This window comes from Myotis myotis, unplaced genomic scaffold (assembly GCF_014108235.1).
Source record: "Myotis myotis isolate mMyoMyo1 unplaced genomic scaffold, mMyoMyo1.p scaffold_m19_p_2, whole genome shotgun sequence".
Lineage (NCBI taxonomy): Eukaryota > Metazoa > Chordata > Mammalia > Chiroptera > Vespertilionidae > Myotis > Myotis myotis.
The window spans coordinates 196,156,172-196,177,159 of record NW_023416324.1 but is presented as its reverse complement, the minus strand read 5'-3'; the positions used below and the strand labels follow the sequence as shown (position 1 = coordinate 196,177,159).

The 20,988-nt window shown below is 41.9% G+C and overlaps 1 protein-coding gene across 2 annotated transcripts; it reads right to left on the bottom strand.

Annotated features, from left to right (window-relative positions):
- Nucleotides 1-3,813: 3,813 nt before the first annotated feature.
- Nucleotides 3,814-15,386, bottom strand: SSR3 (signal sequence receptor subunit 3). Of its 2 annotated transcripts, XM_036349596.1 has the most exons (6): nt 15,171-15,310; nt 14,151-14,430; nt 13,824-13,950; nt 8,875-8,973; nt 5,382-5,513; nt 3,814-4,436 (listed from the first exon to the last, which is right to left on the bottom strand). In XM_036349596.1, exons 2-6 carry the CDS (start codon nt 14,185-14,187, stop codon nt 4,370-4,372), a joined length of 462 nt encoding a protein of 153 aa, XP_036205489.1. In that variant the 5' UTR covers nt 14,188-14,430; nt 15,171-15,310; the 3' UTR covers nt 3,814-4,369. The 2 variants fall into 2 exon arrangements, with proteins under 2 accessions (XP_036205489.1, XP_036205488.1); XM_036349595.1 differs by lacking the exon at nt 14,151-14,430 and having other exon boundaries at nt 15,171-15,386.
- Nucleotides 15,387-20,988: the final 5,602 nt, after the last annotated feature.

Below are 20,988 nucleotides of genomic sequence, written 5' to 3'. Positions count from 1 at the left end.
CTGTAATACTTGCAACAATAAAGATTAATTTTAAAAACCAACAACAAATATAAACATTACTGCTTGTAGGAACAGCTAACTTTTTTTATATACAGGTCATCTGCCATGGTAAATATACTAGATAAGAAATATATTTCAGCCCTAACCAGTTTGGCTCAGTGGATAGAATGTTGGCCTGTGGACTGAAAGGTCCCAGGTTCAATTCCAGTCAAGGGCATGTACCTTGGTTGCAGGCACATCCCCAGTGGGCGGTGTGCAGGAGGCAGCTGATTGATGTTTCTCTCTCATCGATGCTTCTGACTCTCTATCCTTCTCCCTTCCTCTCTGTAAAAAATCAATAAAATGTATATATTTTTTTAAAATAAATATATTTCATAATTATATCCTTAAGAAAAATTTCCAAAAAAAAAAAGAAAAATTTCCATGCACTCTCATTTTATTTTCTATTTTGGAAAGAATTCCTTGGGAGAGAACATACCATTCCTAAGAGTAACCTGGGTAGCAGCCATCCACATACTAAAATCTCAGCCAAGGGAAATGAAAACTAGAAACCCTGTGCCTGACTTCTCACTTTAAGAACTGTCACTTCATCTTAACAGTGTGCCAAGGGTGTTCAGATAGCTAGCAGGCCATCTTCAAGACCATCCCTCTTTGGCAAATGAGGAAACCAAAACTGGAAAGATGGAGGGATTTGCCCAAACTCACACTGCTGGTTGATGGCAGAACCAGGCAAGTTATTTTGTTCAGTGCTGTTTTAGGTACAATTTTCTTTTTTAGCTTTAAAGCTTTGTAAAGAAGGAACTGTGTGTGAATTTTTAAGGTAAAAAAAAAAACAAAAAAAAAACGGGTATGAAGCCAAATTCAGAATCAGTTAAGATGGAAATTCAGAATCAGTTAAGATGGAAAGGTCAAAGAAGTGATACAATTAAAACTCATGAAGGCAAGTAAGTAGTCTCTAACCACCTCCATGAAAATTTAAACCAACCACTTAAAAACCACTCCTAATCTTCAATTAATTTCCCTACTTGGGAGTCCAAGCAGGCAAAAGCTAACCCCTTCCAGCCCAAAACATGTATCAACAAATTGGTTCTCTCAATATATGTACATGCCTATGTATATCCTTCCATTGTGTCTCCAGAAGCAGCATAACTGGCACAGATACTGAAAGCACAGAAACAAGGCGGGCAGGATAGCACAGCAGGCACATGCTGGCAAAGAGGCCTGACATTCTGCTCTGTAATGTAACTGCACTGTGCCAGTCACTGCCACACAGAGATCGGAACAGTGACCACAAAAATGCATTTACATGTGTAGGAAATTTAAATGGTGGGTAATGTAAGATAACATACTAAAGATAATGTACTCAGCCACATGGTTCTTATCAAGAGTCTAGGGAAAGTATAAATTTTAAAAAGCAAAGTTTAATGATACTTTGTTAGCGAGACCTTTTACAAGAATTTGGTAAGAATCCAACCTCCACATTTCAGTTAACTTTAAAACTTGTTTCAAATTATTCTTTCCAAATTAGAATAATTTATCCAATAGAACAACCAGTACATTTTTACTGGCTAAGAATAATTTCAAGTCAAGATTTTTATTAAGTTGTAAATGAAGAAACTAAAAACAGGGAAATGTAAAATGTCCCAACAGTTTAAGCCTCTAGTTATCACAAGGGGTGTGAAAAAAAGGGGTTTAATCACTTTATATCCCAATTACAACAGAACCCTTTATTTTACTGGATCTGAGGGTCTTTTGAGATAAAAATTCTACAGCAAGTTTTTACTAACTAACCCAGATTTATTAGCTCATTGTAATTCTATGTGTCACGTGGCCGCCATTTCAGATGATGGAGACAGGACTGGGGAATTTGCAAGAGCAGAGTATTGATAACCTGCATGAAACTGTGGAACTGTGAGTACATCTATAAACTCATGCACAGAAATTTATCTAGTATAGGAAGCTCAAAATCATAAGGATGAAAAACAAGGTGCTGTAGGAAAAAGTTCGAACCAAAATCAAATTTTGCTTACTTACATTTCTACAAATTATTCAGTTTATTAATTCAAGAGCAACTCTTTAAAGAATACTAAGCTGATGCCCCTATTTCACCACCCCATTTCAACTACATTGCCTTAGTCCAATAGTGGCAATTCTTCCCCCATCTATACAGGCACTGCCATCTAGTGGTGATTTTTTACCTGCAATTTAAAAAGATACTTGGCCCAGCTCTGGTAACAAATAGTAGATGCTGATGGTTTGTCAAAGAGGCATTTTGTCAAGTTAAGTAAATGTATTTGGTACATAAACTCCATGCCACTTGTCAAATTACTTACTGGTTACTTATCAACAGGAAAAAAAAACAAAAAAAACAAACAAAACCAGGTTAAAACATAAAAATAAAGCTAACCACTTTGCAGTGAATCTCTTCTGGCATCCCCATTTACTATGTATTATCCAGTGATGACACATGAATAACGCACCAAAGAAAAGAACTGCAAACTTCCAGAAGCAATGACGAACTGTAATCCTCAGACGGTAATGATGGTCTGGGTCACTGTGCAAGTGTACTCCTCCCTGTGTTCCTTCCAAGTCCTTGGATGTGGCCTACAGAAACATCTAACAGCGTGGAAGTAAAAAATGAACTCCCAATAAATACCTTTCTGTACAGTTATAAATAAAACAGCAAGTACTATTTACAACATTCATCTTAATTTACAAGTGGAAACTAAAGATTAAAGTTAGGATTAGGAATATATTTCCTTTGAGGTACTGTTATAAGAAACTAGTGGCCCAGTGCACGAAATTCATGCACATTAAAAGGGAATTAGAGGAAATATTTTAATATTGATATTCACGTCCCCTGGTCTGGCGCTTGGCAAGGAGGCAGCTTCTTGTCCCCGGCCAGGCGCCGGGCTGAGAGGCAGCCCCACGTCCTGGGCTGGCGCAAGTCCCTGCCCAGCGACGCTGAAAGTCCCTGCCCACCCACGCCTGCCTCACACGCAGCCTCCTACTGTTCTGTCGTTATGGTGTCATGGCGTGATGACTATTTGCATATTAGCCTTTTATTATGATGATGATTACTGGATGTGGTCAAAGCTAATAGGAATATGAAACCACTACTATCTCCTGGGATTCCACAACCTTTCAGTGATATAGGTTCAAGAGCTTCCCAAACTTTTTAAAATCATGGCACACACATAAAATTATACTAGTAATATCTGTACACACACTGGTTAAAAAATGCAAGAGATTGCTCTCAGCTGGACCCCCAAGGACTGAAAAAAGCAATATTTTATTCCCAATCAATGGGAACCTGTGGTCTAAAGGTCAAATTTATGAACGTATGAATGGGAAAATAATGACAAACACTAACATCACTTTAATCCTTGGAATGCTCTTAGAATTCTGGAGCTAAGATCACAAAAATTACTTTGGTCTTTTACATCTATATTCAGGAGAGAGGTTCTCTCTCTCACCCAACACTCCTCCAGGGACAGAGACCCCACTCTAAGAAAACCATGATGCCAGTCTTTCAACAAGTCAAACTAACATGGAGGGTGAAATTGGCATCTCCGGCTACCCAAGGCCAAAGCTGTACAGCTGAGCAGTGTGCTTTAATCCCACAGGACAACTCTCAATTGCCAGAGCACTATTCTTATTTTTTTCTTTATGTTTTCCCATCACCATGTACCCTTCCCATACCCTCAACCGTCTCCACCCTCCCTCCCTCCTGGGTACTATTTTTAGGTTATTACCTTGGCTGCCTTTCTTCCATTTTTTTTTTTTTTTAAAAAAAAGGAAGAAATTTTCCACAAGTTTCTTTTCCCCAAATTGGAGAAACCATGTTTTCAACTTTTATTGAGTTATTTCAAATCACATATTCAGAGATTTGTAAACATGCATTCAATCCCACCCCCCAGGCAGGGGAAAAGGGAGGAAAGAGGATTCATTCTGATATTAATGGTTCAAAAAAAGCTGTAATATTGTGCTTGGAACACACAGAACCAGCTATTAACTTCTTGCTACTCTAACAAATACTAACAGTTCAGTCCAGGTTACTGTGACCTCTGACAGATCAAGGAAACAAGTTATTTTCTCCTCTTGTGATTGTAGCACATTGCCAGACACATTTGCCTTTTTAATAAATGCCCTGGTACTCTGAGTTTCCTTTCCAATTCATGTACTTTCAACAGTTTGTCAAAAAAGAGCCAATAAACAAATATTGAATTACATTTTGTTGGGTCTTTCAAACCCTCAAGCTCCAGACTATAAAAACATCTTGTGTGTCTCCCACCCCGACCACCCGGCTTCTTTTCCATACACCACAGACCACCCATAAATACAAAGCCAAGGGTAAAGCTGACACGGTCTATTTGGAGCCAGTAGACAGGAGGGCGATGAGACCTGATGAAGCACTTATGGACAGAATATAGTTCCTGTAAAAATTTAATGTTAAGGAAAAATTAAGAACCCAAAATTAATTTTCAACAAAACAAAACAAGTCCATCTCTCTGGAATATACTGCTTCCCTCCTGACACTCTGCCTAATGACAATGCTATGTGGTCCCATTGTCTGTAAACGCAATTTACAAGACACAAGACTATAAAGAATATTCACAGGAAATTTAAAAACACTTGAGACAGAAACCTAGAATACATGACCACAAAGAAAACACTCAAATTCCATTTAACCTTCAGAAGAGCTGATCAAAGACCATGGGGAGGAAGAAGAGATGTCTTGTCCTTTCTCCCCTCTCCATCAGTGTACTGGCCACAGTGGGCCTATAAAAGTAAGGAGGTTCTGAAAGTTTGCAGCTACTCTTGGCCTCAGGACTGGTCTGTTTGGGACAAACCACTCCTCCAGAAGATACAAGTTGAAGAGTGTCACATTTTATTACATCAAAATCTCCAACTGTTAAAAATTTGGCTGCACATTCCTGGATAAAAGCTTTAATAAATTATCTTAGCACCTTTAATAAATTAAGAAAGCTCAATTTAAGAGCAGCTTGAAACACTGTTAAAATATTATGAAATGTGCCTATTTAAACTGGCTATCCACCCAATCCCAAAGTCCAAAATATCATTAGACACATGGCTTACATCAAGAGCTATCAAAGAAAGCAAGTTTGCCTTTCCTCCTTGGAACTCTTTTTTTAAGTAGGCGGGTATACATAATCATATATGTGAGTCTATTTATAGTTACTTGCCATGAAGTCATAAACTTGAAAGAATTTTACATCAAACCAAAAGCCCTTATTTTAAATGTTCAGAAACGTGCCTAAGGTCACAGTGCTATTTAATAAACTGACTCCCTATATGAAACCAAAAGAAACTACTATTTCTAGATTTCTAAAAAACGTAATCAATCTTTAAAAGGATACACTGTGGGGTTGAAGTTCTTCAATATAAAGAAGGATGCAACGATGACCAAGACCAGGAATAGGGTGTTGTTATAGAAGATGGAAAATGTTGTAGCTTCATAATCAGCAACTTCATTCTTCTTCCACAAGATTCTGTAGACAAAGAAACAAGTGAACTGAGTTTATAAATATGTTTTAAAAATTTTAAATACCACATGGCTCTAGTTCATTGTAAAGTAAGTTTTTCCACCCAGTTGGTATGGCTCAGTGGTTGAGCTTTTATCTATGTATGAACCAGGAGGTCACGATGTAATTCCCAGTCAGATACCCTCCATGGATCCTATGGACAATACTATGGCTAATGTCACTGGAAGCTGCCATGTTTTGTTCACTAAATCTTCTAATGTAAATTCAACAAGCATAAGGGAGCTAAATGAAGAGTATTAGCACCTTATCTCCATCATAAGAAATTTGCAACCCCTAACATATATGCCATGTTTTCTTAATTCTATGGATATCATTAACGTAATAGATCTCCAATTTACTATAAGTTTGGAAGAAGTGAAGGATATTATATTCAATGCAGCTATCTACTATGAAACAGCTCCTGATTTCAAAGAAGTTTAAATGTAAATGTAAAAAATATATGACTTGGAATGGGAGGAGATACATTATACCATTCTAGCACTAATTGATCAAAGAAAACACCAGCTCAGAAAGATGCATAGACCCAACATGGTTTAATGCACAGAACAACTGCCTCTGGTGTTAAGACTCTGGCACAAGACCCAATAAAGACAGTGTCCTTAAAAAGGCTACTAGCATGCCTTTAGTATGGATTAATTATCCCCCCTCCATCACAGCACTTCTCCCTAACTCCCTGCCATGCCCTGAATCAGAAACATCGTCAAAACAGCCTTGATGAAAGAAATAGCTCAATCCTTCCGGTTACCCCAGCTCCCAAAATCAGTGTGCATGACATCCATGTATATAGTCAGGACTGCGTGACAGCTTTTAGAACATTTTCTAGTCTACACATATCCTGGTTCATTTTGAAAAAATTTAGGACTCCCAAGTGGCCTCACTAGCAATGGTTCCGCCAAAGCTTCCCTGTTAGGAAATCTAGTTTGAGAGCGCACTTTCCAAGGAGTCTTTTTTCCAAGGAGCACTTCCTACAACAAGAGAAAAGTTGACACCAAACTCAACAACGATTACAATCAGATCATGGTAAATGACAGATCATTGGTAAGTCAGGGAGAAATAACACTCACACCCTGGGGCAAATATTAATAAATCTGATCACCTCTGCTAATTTCATCCTTGAATGGATGGCAGTGCAGTTTCAAAGTGCCATATACTCTAAATGACTATAGATGGAGCTTTGACAGATATGCATCACTGCAAAGAGATGCTGATAAGCCTTCTCTTAAATCAAATCCCTCCTTTGAAGAAAAATATTAGATTATAAATGGTCCCAGTTATCAGAGTGAATCATGAATATAGACCTGGGTACAACTATCCAGTGTGGCTTTTGTGAGAGGAATACAAAACAAATAACAGCACAAATTTTTACTGATAACAACAGAAATTTTACACTCTTCTGACACTCTGCATTTTATGTCTCAAAGAAACTTCATTCTCCTTTGAAATATCTGGTCCAGCCAATGGCACTGAGGTTTCATTTCCAATTCCAACTCTGACTCATTAGTAGTGATTAATTGAATACCACTTGCTGAGAAAAATTCCAAGACACATCCCAAGATCAAGAACAAGTGCAGACCAAATCAGGCAAGTCTGCTGTGGGCATATGAGACTCACTTACTATCTGGTATAACTAATCACCTGAAACCTACAAGAGCTATAACAAGCATTTTGAAACTGGTTAACTATGATAAGCACTCAGTTTAATAGCTATTAGTATAATAAATATCATAATTCAATAAAAGGGTTTTTAAAAAGTGTTCTAAATTCTCTAACCTCCATCCCTTTGCAAAAATTTGCATTCAGAAAGCTATGCAGCTAGCCTGGCCAGTATGGCTAGTGGTTGAGTTTAACCCATGAACCAAGAGATCACCGGTTCAATTCCCAGTCAGAGCACTGGGTTTCAGGCTCGATCCCCAGCAGGGGGTGTGCAGGAGACAGCCTACTGATGATGTTTTTCTCTCATTGATGTTTCTAACTCTATCCCTCTCCCTTGCTCTCTTTAAAAATCAATAAAAACATTAAAAAAAAAAAAAGGCTATGCAGCTAGAACTCATTAAAGCTATTCTCTGAAAAAAAATTTAAAAAAAGGCCCTCATTGTCATGACTTTAGTACTGTGCCTTCAGTTTTATAAAGGATCCATAGGAGATAACCACTTCACTATTTGGTGCCTTTCCAAAACCACTGTAGAAAACACTGTTCATTAAGTTACTCAGTGTCCCTTAAATAAGGATCCACTTGATAAAGTCCTTCCAGATTCAGTGCCAGGAAAGTTTCTTTTCAGGAGGACTGGCACACTGCTTCTCATCGGACAATGAAAGCAGCATGACCTCAGATGCTTCCCGACACTTGGACGCTCAGAGCTAAGTTTAGTGCTCAACTGCTGTAACTAACTATGAGGTCCCTGTTCATCCACTTTTTCTTACTTTTAAATGGTTTCTGATCTTTTAAAATTGCACTGCTTTGTTTTACACACACTTGCATATTGCAAGTCCCCACAAAGTCTTCCTGGAGCAAAGTGGGATAAAAATGCCATTTCACAAACCACTTTGAGATACTAAAATTTAAGGTCCATGAAAACAATCTCAATCCATGACTCTATTCAACCATCTGGCAGCTCTGAAGCACAAGTCTACTCAATCGTTCAGAGACCTCTGCTGCTCAGATGTTAGACTGTCTATTAACCCCTTTCAGAGCAGATGACAGGAAAAATGGGGATGGGGGCCAGGACTAACAAATGTGGCACAGGACTGTGCAACAGGAGACAGTTTTTTTCTTTTTCCCAAAGCAGATAACTCAGACCGGAAGCTCAGTAACAGAAATACCACCACCTAAAAATGCTAACACATAACACAATGTAAACTTTTCAGAGCTGGGTGTGTGGGGGGGGGGGCGGGGTTAGGTGATAAGTCCAAGGTCACACAGCTATCCAGTGGCACCAGACAAAGCTCTGCAGCAGAGCAGTTATGAGTACAAGCCAGATGCCTGTAGTCTTACCATGGCTTTACCTTCCACTAATGTGAGGCCTTGATCAAGTTACTGAAGCTTTCTCCACCTGTTTCCTGAGGTGTACAATGAAGATAACAATAGTACCTACCTCCTTAGGGCTCTTTAGAGAAATAGATGACCTGTGTACAGCTCAAAGGCAGGAATAAAAACTCAAAGTCAGTTATTCCCATTACTATCTTTTCTACAATACCAATGTTTGCCTCAGACAATTCCGACACCCACATTCTCTAAGCAGAAATCAAAAACTTCTACAAAGTATCCCCTCCTTTGATTACCACAAAATCATTAAACAAGGAGTCAAACCTTTCATCTTTTTCCTTCCGAGACATCTTTCTATTATCAGCTTCAGAAAGTTTTCGAGTCACTTCTTTGGAAACAGCATCTTCCCTCTTCTGTGCTACTCTGGAAGGAAAAGAAAAAAGTTTCCACATGCTCCAGGAGTGGACATTACTTTCTCAGAAACACTCTGTACTCAGATTTTGTATTGGCAACTGTGTAATACTTTACATTTCCAGAAAATAAACTTTACAGAAAGTTCCAGGGTTATCACACTGTAGTATTAGTTAAAAGAGAGGGAGGAGTTCAAGAAACTTCCAAGATGTGGTTTATTAGTTATGAGTTTGATTTCTGCTTAAAAGAGAGAATTTCCCAGTTTATGTATTTACTATGGAAACAGAAGTCAAATGCTACTAACACAATTTAGTTATAAGTCATTATAAATCCATTTTGTTTTAGCCTATAATTTAACAGTTCAATAAATAAATCTGACAAGATATTAGCAAATGACACATGGCTTTAATTCCAGTAAGTAACAGGAGAGAAAACTAGGCTTAAAAACAAAACAAAAGGGAATTAACAACTATAATATCTTAAAGTAATGCTTTTAACTCTACTCCAAAGGACAATTTCAATAAAAAGAAATAATACCACATGGTCAGGGACTGACCACACCACTTTTAGTTAAATGAACCACTGGTAAGAGGTTTGCACAAAAAGATCATATGGAATCAGCCAGAAAAGGCTGGAAGTGATAGTCACGCTACCAGATCAGAATCTTCAGTGACAAGTCAGATAAAGAAAAAAATTAAACGTATACTCATCAAAAAATAGACATGGTGAATTTTATCAGATGGGGTTGTTAGTGAAAAAAAGAATAAAATGTAAACTTGGATGAAATACAAAGTCTCCCAAAGATTATGACAGTTAGATTCAACATATATTTTTCACAAAATAGGAGAAACTTATTAGCCATAAATATAGAGGGAAAAGTAAGAACTGATCACAAGCAACATGTAACAACTACCTACACAGAACCACTATGAAAACATTTGACACGATACAGAGATGTGTTTAAAGCAACAGGATGTGGAACAGAGATAGAAATCTGTTCACTCTATGTTCAATTAATGTTTCCTCGGTGACTATGCTATTTAGTTCTGGCTAGTGTACCAAGGAAAACTGGAAAAATCAGGATGGCTTCCAGAAAGAAAAGCTGAAGATCATTCAAGGCAATAGTTTTCAACCTTTCTTTAACCACAAGAGCTTCTGGAATACAAATCAAGCACAAATTCTATTTGGTTTCACCTATGCCTCCATCTCTATATCTCACCCAAGAATCAAGTTAGAGTTTACATTGTTAAAAAGAAAACCTTGCCCGACCAGTGTTGCTCAGTGGTTATGAGTCAACCCATGCACAGGGAAGGTCGCAGATTTGATTCCAGATCAGGGCACTCCTGGTTTCGGGCTCAATCCCTAATAGGGGACGGAGGGGGGGGGGGGTGTTTGGGAGCTAGGGGGACGTGCAGGAGGCAGCTGATCAATGTTGATGTTTCTCTCTCATCAATGTTTCTCTCTCTCTCTCTCTCTCTAAAATCAATAAAAACATATTTTTTAAAAAGAAAAAACTTTGGTCAGTATCAACTAATGTATTTTTCTACAAATAGATAACTGGGGAGGAGGGAAATCAATTTGCTTAAGAAAAATAGATAAAAGGAAATTTAAGTTCTGAAACCTAAAAAAAAAGACAGCTAAGAGGGCAGACAGCTATCTTAACAGATAGTTTAGACAGACACTATAGTGTACTTTTTCCTCCAAAAAATACTTCACCTGACTCATTGGGTAAAAGTTCTGCTCAGAAGGTATCTCTGACTCTTTCTAGCAGACCAACCACTCAGTGTTTCTGAACTTCACATAAGACCACTCTTTTCTAAGAAAGACCAATTGGAAAGAAATGTACCAGCAGAAATCATTGTTAGCTTAACAGAGGGGAAAAAATACCTACCTATACACGCATACACACCAACTGTCAGGACACAGGAATAAACTATTTTCAAGAGTTGGTTATCTCTAAGCATCTTTAGGACAAATAGTCAAATATCTGTTCACATAACAAATCTTCCTGAAGAGACTGAACCAGAAAAATTTCTCTTCTAGATCTAAAATTCTATATCCAACAACCACACTGTAGGTTTATTAGAATTCAAAAAGCCCTATCCTCCTTCTTAAGGATCTTAGAAAATAAACCCCACTCAGCACTGAATACTGTAAAATATAGAGGTCACTCAAGTGGCCCAGCACTCAGCCAACTAGGATAATCCACAAATTCAATTGTTTTGCTACTATTTTTTTTACATCAGTGTGTAAAAAATTAAAAAACAAAAATACTACCTATTTAATTTCTTAACACAAACACATATTTGCAACATTTTTTAAGTCATACCAACTTAAAAAATAATTTCTAAGGGCTCCCTCACACACAACCTCTCCAACACTGCACATAAACACTTATGTGCCAGATACTATGCTTATGTCACATATAGCATAGTGTTTAATACTCACCATCCTATGAAATACCATTAGTAGCCCCATTTCACAGCTCAGGAATGTGAAGTCTAAAACGGTTATGCCCTAGGTCAGGGGTCCTCAAACTATGGCCCGCGGGCCACATGCAAATACAAATATTGTATTTGTTCCCGTTTTGTTTTTTTGCTTCAAAATAAGATATGTGCAGTGTGCATAGGAATTTGTTCATAGTTTTTTTTAAAAACTATAGTCCGGTCCTCCAACGGTCTGAGGGACAGTGAACTGGCCCCCTGTTTAAAAAGTTTGAGGACCCCTGCCCTAGGTTATACATTTAAGGGCAACAAAGCTGGGACAGAAATCCAGACTGTCAACTCTGAGTCATCTCCCCTCTACTACTAATACCTGTCTACACGCAGCATCTCCCTTGAACTTCGAGCTTTAACCTTCTTGCATACCTGTAGGAGTTTCAATGTCAGTGGCAATATTTAGTATGAAAGCAAAACTATAACTAAAAAATAATTCCACTGAAAGAATCTATTAAATCAGTAATCCACTGAAATTTTTACTGAACTAAATGTACTATGAACTGTTGTAATAGATATAAAATAAAAGTAGCAGTTGCCCTCAAGAAATCCAAAGTAGAATGAGATGGTAAAAAGAACATCATTTTGGTTACAAAAAAAGTAAATGAAAAATGATATGCAGAACAAGAAAAACACTAAGTCTCAAAAGGACTGAGTTTCAAAGGATGGGCTGTGCAAGATGCCCACCGCTAAGCTTCACTATCCACCAATGGCCATGCCTCACAAGAAAGCCCAGAACAGCAGAGGCTGAGGTGGCTGAATCCTGGAATGGCAGCTGGTGACAAGGGGTTAACAACAAAAAGATGACATGGGTGACTTGACCACTACTGTCTAGCAGAATTGCAGCCACCTACAACCTGAGTTCCCACTGGTCCAGAAGAGCAGTAGGGAAGCTGCCTGGCCACTTTCAGCTACTGAGGCTGTTCTGTCCTCCTCACAATACGTAAATCCGTTAACTGAGATCACTTCCATTCCTTGTCACCAGAAAGACTCTAATGCAGGGACAACAAACTTAGGACGGATTTCTCTGGAAAAGATTCCCAAGTCTTGAAATAAGACAGGTAAGAATGGGAAGGAAGAAAGACCATCTTAAATGAGGGAGGGCACAAGACACTTTCAAAGGATGACACGAAGGCTGATAAGAAGCGCTAAGAACCAACGCTACAAGATGAAACCACACTGGGAGGAGGTAGGTGAGTTGCATTCCAGGGATCTGTCAGAATTTTGTTTTCATACACTTAGTGTATGGTCCTCATGGGAAGCGAGTATATGGTGAGTTTTAAGTAAGAGAGGGACAGGATAAAAATGATGGCCGATAGGGATGAATATATGTTCTTTTATCCCATAAAGCAGTAATACCACCTGCAGTTCACACGTGTAACATAAGGATTACGTAGAGTAACATGCTTTATACTGCTTATGGCAGGGAGAGCCCCAAACTTTTGTTGAAAGACTAGATGGAGACTGCTACCACAACCCAAGCAAAAACAGCATCTAAACTAGAGTGGGAACTATGGAAATGAAAAGGAAAAGCGCACAGAAAGCACATGGTACTTCAAGTCTCATCAAAACTCCAACCCTCTTTAAGAAAGTACTTCCAAAGAAATAGAGCACCAAGAAGGCTGCACTAAGTAAACAGAGAAGTACCCTGCTATCCTGAGTCAAGTATCAAAGTGTGCATGAAAGCAACGTCAATGGGCATCTTTCCAATTAAACATTATGTATACCTGCTTCCCCTGAGGACCACGGCATCTGAATAAAAAATGTTATCCTCTTTCCTTAAGTTTTGACTGTTCCCCCCACGCTTTAACCTTTATGAAACCGGAGTATATAATTGCTTATAATTAATGTGTGAATTTATAGTTGTGTGGCTTGGGTTTTCTTCTCCAAAAGCTATCACTAAAATGATGTATTTTATAATATGTGTGATCATGAAATATTAATTGTCATATACTCATAAGAAAAAAACGTAATTAGCATTAAAAATGTTAGTTTGATAACAACAACAAAACCACTTTGTTCACATCCAAAAATCAATCATGGAGAGCCCAAAACAGTTCTTTCCAGAAAGAATTCCAGCTGCTTTGGAAATGTTAAATTACTTGGTGGGTTTTGTTTTTCTGATTAAACTCCATGATTAAGGGCTAATTCCACCCTCAAAACCTACTTTCACAGCAATGTCAGAAGCATTGCCTCTGCTTCGAGTAAGTTAATAATTCTTCATAGCATTAAGGTGCCTTCCCCCAAACCAGATACATATATATATCTCAAATTGATGCTTACTGAAACCAACACAAACACGAATGGTCTTTAAGACAGTCTAGTATATAAAAATGCATTATACTTTCACTTAAGAAATATACTTACTTGTGCTTGAGTACAAATTTCACATTTTTGTAGGCAAAGGCTACCAAATAAGTGCTTACAAGGGTCATCACGCTGTACAGAACAGCAGACTGAATAAGATCCATATGCCATATTCGCCAGTATAACCCTGAAGATTAAAAAAAAAAAAAAATGGGTGGTGGTGGGGTTGGGGTACAAAAAAGAAACAAAACTTTACCACCCAGTTGTGAAGACCTGCTGAATTCGTGACAGGTAAGGCTGGTAAAATACAGCCTGGGCTAGGGAATCCAGTACATGCAGAACTCCAGAAGTGGGACACCCAGGAAGAAGTTACAGCCTCAAGCCTACCCAATGCAGAACCCTCGAAAAACATAACCTTCCACATGAAGGTTTCTGCTTTCTCTAAAATGAGAACTCCAGCTCCACAAAAACCACAATTCTGACTTCAAATTTCATTCGTCCGGGTACTGTTAAGCTAAGTACAGGCCACTCCCAAATGCCACGTGCAGTCCTGAGCCACAGTTTACGCGCTGACGTGGCTGTCAGTCCGAAGCCAAGGCCTGCTCGGTGCAGCCGGGGAGCCACGCGGGCCCCACGCCACGCTGGCTGCACGCTGCTTTGTACGAGGCTGAAGGAGAAAAAAAAAAAAAGAATCTAGATTTGACCGCCCAACAACCGTGCAGCAGTGTGAGCGAGAGGAAATGCAAATCCGGGAAACCTGAGCCCTAAAAACAACGCTGGCCCAGTCTTGCAAACTGTCTCCTTCCACTGAGAACAGCCCTAATAGGATGGTTAAAAAATTTACACAAGGGAACTCGCTGGCGCTTGGCACAGGACCTACCGAGCTCATCAAATTAGGAAAAAAAGAAGCTCGGGCGTGTGAATTGATTCACCGAAAGCTACACCTTGCATCCAGTGCGAGAGTTCACAGGAACCTCTCTCTCCTTTTAATTCATTAGTTTCTCCAAAATAAGTCAGGATGTACGTGCAAGATCTCGTAATGGCAAAGGAGAGGGAGGGGGCTGTATGCGGGAAGGTCAGCATCAGGTCTTAGCTGGGGTGCGACTGTTTAAGTACAGAATCGGGGCTGCCAGCCCCGCACTGGGGAATCCCGGCCCGGCGCCTGGGCCCGGGACCCGCGCACTTTCTGCAAAGCGCCCCAAGCAACTTTCCTGGGAGGCGGCCCGCCACCACCCCGGCCGGGAACACCCGGGCTGCGGGGTTCCCCGAGCTCACGGCGAGCGGGAAAGCGCGGGCGCCGAGGAGCCAGCGCTCCCTCGCCGTCCGCCGGGCCCGGCCACGTCCGCGTCCCCGTCCCCGCCCAGCCCGGCCCGCCGCCTCCCCTGCCCGCCCGCTCCCGGCGCTCACAGATGGGGATGGCGGACACGATGAAGGCATTCCCGAAGAAGAGTGCGGAGGACTTGGCTGAGAGGTTGCGACTGAAATCCTGGAGGAGCAGGTCCTCCTCGGACTGCTGCTTGGAGCTGCCTTTGGGAGCCATGGTGGAGCCGGAGCCGGAGCCGGAGCCGGAGCCAGGAGCCAGGAGGGCCCACCCCGCGCGAGGCCCGGCCGGGGCCTCTGGCTCCGCCCCCGCGGCCGCCTAATCCGCTAACGACTCGTCAGCCCTGCGCGCGGAGGCGGGACCTGTGCCGCGCGCGCCGAGCACGCTTGGCCAGGATTGGCCAGCCCGGAGCCACCGCCCAGGCTTCCCGGCGTGATTGGGCGAGTCGGCTAGACTTCCGCCTTCCTGGCAAGTCTTTTGACTCCTCGGCTTCCAGAAGACGGCTGGGATTTGTAGTTTAGTAGGTGCTTTAAAAAGAAAAAAAAAAGAAAAAAACCTTATGGACAGGCCACATCACAGCTTCTGATAGACTGGTGCTTTCCAAGGCTGGAATTCCAAGGTGAGATCTTGAGCCGGAGTCATGCACTCATGCATTCAACCAGGCAACAGTTAGTTCCCTCTCTGTGTGCCCAGTGCTGGGAGAAGAGGAGAGAAATTAGGGACAGCTAACAAGTGTAGAGTCCCTTCTCCTTTACACATCCGTTACGTTATTAAACATCCTCAAAAGTTCTATGCTGTGCATATCATTGACCCGTTTTGCCGGAGAAGAACCTGAGAGTGGGGGACTGGCAGGGTTGGTCTCCCTGTCTGTGGGTTCTTCCTATATAATAAAAGGCTAATATGCAAATTGTCCCGATAGGCCCCGATCAGGGAGGGCCAGCTGCACCCCACCCATGCATGAATTCGTGCACTGGGCCTCTAGTTTCATCATAATAAAGGGCTACCTTTGTACAAAAAAGAAGGTATTTTTAATTTTGAGAAACTCATGGTCTCATTAAGATAATATTTAGCGTGTCTAATACATTTACAAATTGCTACTATTTACTTACTCTTATTTATTTTTTTAAAATATATTTTATTGATTTTTTTTACAGAGAGGAAGGGAGAGGGATAAAGAGTTAGAAACATGAAGGAGAAACATCGATCAGCTGCCTCCTGCACACTCCCCACCGGGTATGTGCCCGCAACCAAGGTACAAGCCCTTGACCAGAATTGAGCCTGGTCCCCACCCCTTCAGTCCTCAGGCTGATGCTCTATCCACTGAGCCAAACGGTTAGGGCTACTTACTCTTATTTAAACAAGATATTTAAAGTAGTGTGGTCTCCAGAGCCATGCTAAATTAAACATAATACTAAGTAAAAGCAACATGTTGGCTAGACAGGCTTCCTTGAAGCGCAGAAGATTGAATGTGCCTATTAAAACAACTAGGTACCATTTTTAACTCATCAAATTATCACTTTTTTTGTAAAAAAATGATGCTGAACCATTGCACTCTGAGCAAAAACTTCTTTCTTCTACATTATTGACATCAGATAAAATTTCCTCAATCTGCAGCTTCCCTATTAGATTTGAAGATCTTTCTCCCTCACCTTATCAAATTGTAGCCTACCTCTACAGGTTTCATTCTAATGGCATTATCTTCAATCTTTTTCAATCTATTCTCTATATAGGTACTACAGTGAGTTTTCCTGGACTATAAATCCTTCTATTATCTACAGCAAGTATTCCCAAATGCCAGAAGTTATCACCAATTAACTGCAAAATGAGAAAGAAAAAAATAGAGTAGTGAATTTTTTTGAAAACTAAAGGTATTCATTTTTAAATATCTGCACTTGAGCCCCTTTGTGATATTAAAATTATTTTTCCTTTATTATGTGGTGATGGTGATAGTTGAAGAAACTCTTATTTTTCTCTTCCATCATACTCCTCTCTCAGTTTTTTCTGTTTTAATAAGCCCATTTGTTCTGGCTTAAATGCTAGGTTTCAACACTAATTCTGGTCTTTCCCTCTCCAACTGTGACCAATGCATCAACAAAACTACTTGGCTGTCTCTATAACTAGATTTCCTGATTGCTATTTGTAAAATAAGTATATAAAAAAGAAAATGTGCAATAAAATCAAAAAACTATTAGATCAAAAGGGACAAAAATCATCAGAATATGTAAAAGAGAAGAGGAAGGAAATAAGAAATATTAATAGTTAAAAAGAATTATACCTGAGAAGAATGTTTAAACAATTAAATGTTAATAGATAAAAATGTTAAAAATAAAATTATCAAAAGGAACTAGATGAGAAAAATTAATATACTTGGTAAACCAAGAATAAAAATCGAAAATAATAAATATAAATAGAAGAGAATCAAAAATAGTAGAAACTTGAATTTTTTATAGGGGTACGTTAAAAAACTATGATAAGCAATGATGCTCATAACAAAGAAGGTTTCATGGTGATGGTTACACTGAAGATTACAAAGGTAGCACACTTGAAATACTGGAGCAGTGATTTCTTATACCAAACTAGAGACCCGATGCACAAAATTCGTGCATGAGTAGGTCTTCCTTCCCCCGCCTGCCGGCACCGGCTTCCCTCTGGCACTGGCTTCGTCCAGAAGGATGTCTAGTCTAAATAGCATATTATACTTTTACTAGAGGCCCGGTGCACAAAAATTTGTGCACTCGAGGGGAAGGGGGGGGTCCCTCAGCCCGGCCTGTGCCCTCTCCCAGTCTGGGACCCCTTGGGAGATAAGGACCTGCTGACTTAGGCCTGCTCCCGGGTGGCAGAGGGCAGGCCCAATCCCTAGGTGCAGCCCCTGGTCGGGCTCAGAGCAGGGCCGATTGGGGAGTTGGGGCGCCGCCCTCTGTCACGCACAGAGCAGGACCGATCGGGAGGTTGCAATGTCACTCCCAGTCATGCTCAGGGTAGGGCCGATTGGGGGGTTGGAGCACTGTCCAAGACAGGGTTGATGGGGAGGTTGCAGCACTACCCCCTGTCATGCACAGAGCAGGGTCGATCAGGGGGTTGGGGCACTGCCCCCGTCACGCACAGAGCAGGGCCCATCAGGGGGGTTGGGGCTCCGTACCTTGTCACACACAGAGCAGGGCCTATCAGCGGGTTGGGGAGCTCCCCCCTGTCACGCACAGAGCAGGGCCGATAGGGGACTTGGGGCACCACCGCCTGTCACACACAGAGCAGGGCCAATCAGAGGGTTGGGGTGCCTTCCACTGTCAGGAACAGGGCAGGGCGGATAGGGAGGTTGTGGCCCCGCACCCTGTCACACACAGAGCCGCAGGGCGATCAGGGGGTTTGGGTGCTGCCCCCTGTCATGCTGCTCCAGGGGCCAGGAGGCCTCGCAGCTCCGCTGATCCCAGTGCTGGGAGGCCTCGCGGCTCCTCTTGACACTGGGGCAGTGAGGCCTCGCGGCTCTGCTGATCCCGGGTTCAGGAGGCCTCGCAGCTCCGCTGATCCCGGTGCTGGGAGGCATATTACCCTTTTACTATATAGGATAGAGGCCTGGTGCACGGGTGGGGGCCAGCTGGTTTTCCCTGAAGGGTGTCCCGGATCAGGCTGGGGGTCCCCGCTGGGGTGCCTGGCCAGCCTGGATGAGGGGATGCTGGCTGTTTGCAGCTGGTCATACCCCCTTCAGGGTAGGGGTCCCCACTGGGGTGCCTGGACAGTCTGGGTGAGGGGCTGAGGGCCATTTTTCAGGCTGGCGGATGACTGAAGTTCCCAACCTCTCCTTTTTTTCTTTTTTTTTAATTCTGGGATTTATTTACCTTCTATGGCTGTCACTGGAACTGAGAGCCAACTTTAGCTCTGAGGCTCAGCTCCAGCTCTGAGACCTCGGCTGCTGAAAGCAGGTATCTGGTTTGTTTGGCTTCTATAATTGAAACACTGTTGCAACTCCAGCTCAGCTGGCTGGCTGAAAGCATGGGGTTTGTTTAGTTTCTATAATTGCAACATTGTTTCTTAGAGTGCAAGCTCAGAGCCCAGCAGCGGCAGGTGGGGAACCTTGGCTTCCTCCTTCAGTGGAGCAAGCAAGCCTCCTGTTCGCTTCAGCTCCCTGGCTACCGGCTGCCATCTTGGTTAGCAGCTAATTTGCATATCGCCCTGTTTAGCCAATTGGGAAGCATGTCAGAGGTACAGTTAATTACCATGTTTGTCTATTATTAGATAGGATGTTATCTAGTCCCTTTTGAAGAGCAGCAAGATCTAAAGATGATTTTTATATAGCATACTAGAGGCCCGGTGCATGAAATTTGTGCATGGGTGGGTCCCTCAGCCCAGCCTGCACCTTCTTGCAAACCAGGACCCCCTTGGAAGATATCTGACTGCTGGTTTAGGCCCTATCCGCAGGGATCCCTAAACCAGCAGTTGGACATCTCTCTCGCAATCTGGGACAGCTGGCTCCTAATCACTGGCCTGCCTGCCTGTCTGAGCACCTCTAACCATTCTGCCTGCCTGCCTGATCTCCCCTAACCATTTGCCTGCCTGCCTGATCCCCCTAACTGCTTGATTGTCTGTCTGATCGCCCCTAACCACTCGCCTGACTGCCTGATCACCTCTAACTACTTTGCCTGCCTGCCTGATGCCCCTAACTGCTCACTTGCCTGCCTGATTGCCCCTAATCACTCGCCTACCTGCCTGATCACCCCAAACTGCTCGCCTGCCTGCCTGATTGCCCAGAACTGCTCACCTGCCTGGCTTATCGCCCTCGCCTCTGCCTTGGCCCCACTGCCGTGGCTTCATCTGGAAGGACATCCAGAATGATGTCTGGAAGCTCGTTCAGCTGTCTGGTCTAATTAGCATATTATGCTTTTAGTATTATAGATATGCCCATGGCACATGCGACCAGTAATGTAAACAATGTGCTAATAAACAAAAGGAAGAATAGATGATAGATTCTACCCAAGCAAAGATCTGCAATATGTTTTGACTATTTCAATGTAATTCAACTCTATGAAGATAGTGATAGTGTTATAATTTAACCCAGTTATTAATGATAGGAAAGGAGAAAAAAGAAGGCCAGAAAATATAGGCATGCCATTAGGACCAGGAAGCTACAGTTTGACACTCTCCAGGTCTGTTCCCTGCAGATCCTGGGGGAAGGGATTGCATAAAGGAAGTAGAGACACATGCCCAGTAAAGTCTGGATGACATAGGAAAGGTACTTGACTGTCAGTAACACCTGGGAACAGGCCATGGGGCAGAGTAGGCGTGGCCACTGCAATCTTGGGAAGATTTGAGATGTATAAGCTCCTAAACAAAAGAGTTCTCTCTCTTTCTTGGTTCGTGCTCCTGGCCTGCAACTCTCACGCTCCTGCATTTGCCCACATGGCCCACAGCCCCCACACAATGGACTAATGTACTTCACACAATGGACGAATGGACTACAACTAGCCTGATGCTACACTGGACCCATCTCCATCATGGAATGGAAACTCTGGACATGGCTTCATTTCTAGCCCTGCTGAATCCCCAATTGCACCTCTTCCAGGACTGGATTAAGGGACTTGCGACTTTTGAAGCCCAAGGATGTAATTCCATGCAAATAAAATTCACTCATCCTCCTATGTGAGTCTTAAGAAATTCTTTTTCTCGAGAAATCATAAGGACCCTACCCTGAGCACCCAGTGGGTAAGGGGATCCCCCACTTTCACTGGTTGACACCCCACTTTCACTGATAACAGAACCAGATGGACTTGATTCTATATCAGCCTGTTTCTAATGTGTGAATTTGAGGCATAAGGTTTCCATTATATCACTTTACACTGATCAGATTGGTAAAAGAGAGAGAGAGAGAAAGAGAGAATGAGAATTTAGAGGACTGTTTATTGCTGTCAGAGT

Bases quoted from the DNA above. Each gene is read 5' to 3' on its own strand.
- SSR3 (XM_036349595.1), bottom strand. From the start codon at position 15,303: ATGGCTCCCAAAGGCAGCTCCAAGCAGCAGTCCGAGGAGGACCTGCTC. The intron at 5,514-8,874 runs GTTTGACTCCTT...CTTTGTCTACAG, and splicing joins CGGAAGGAAAAAGATGAAAG to AATCTTGTGGAAGAAGAATG. The intron at 4,437-5,381 runs GTATCCTTTTAA...AAATTTTTACAG, and splicing joins AAGAACTTCAACCCCACAGT to GAACTATATTCTGTCCATAA.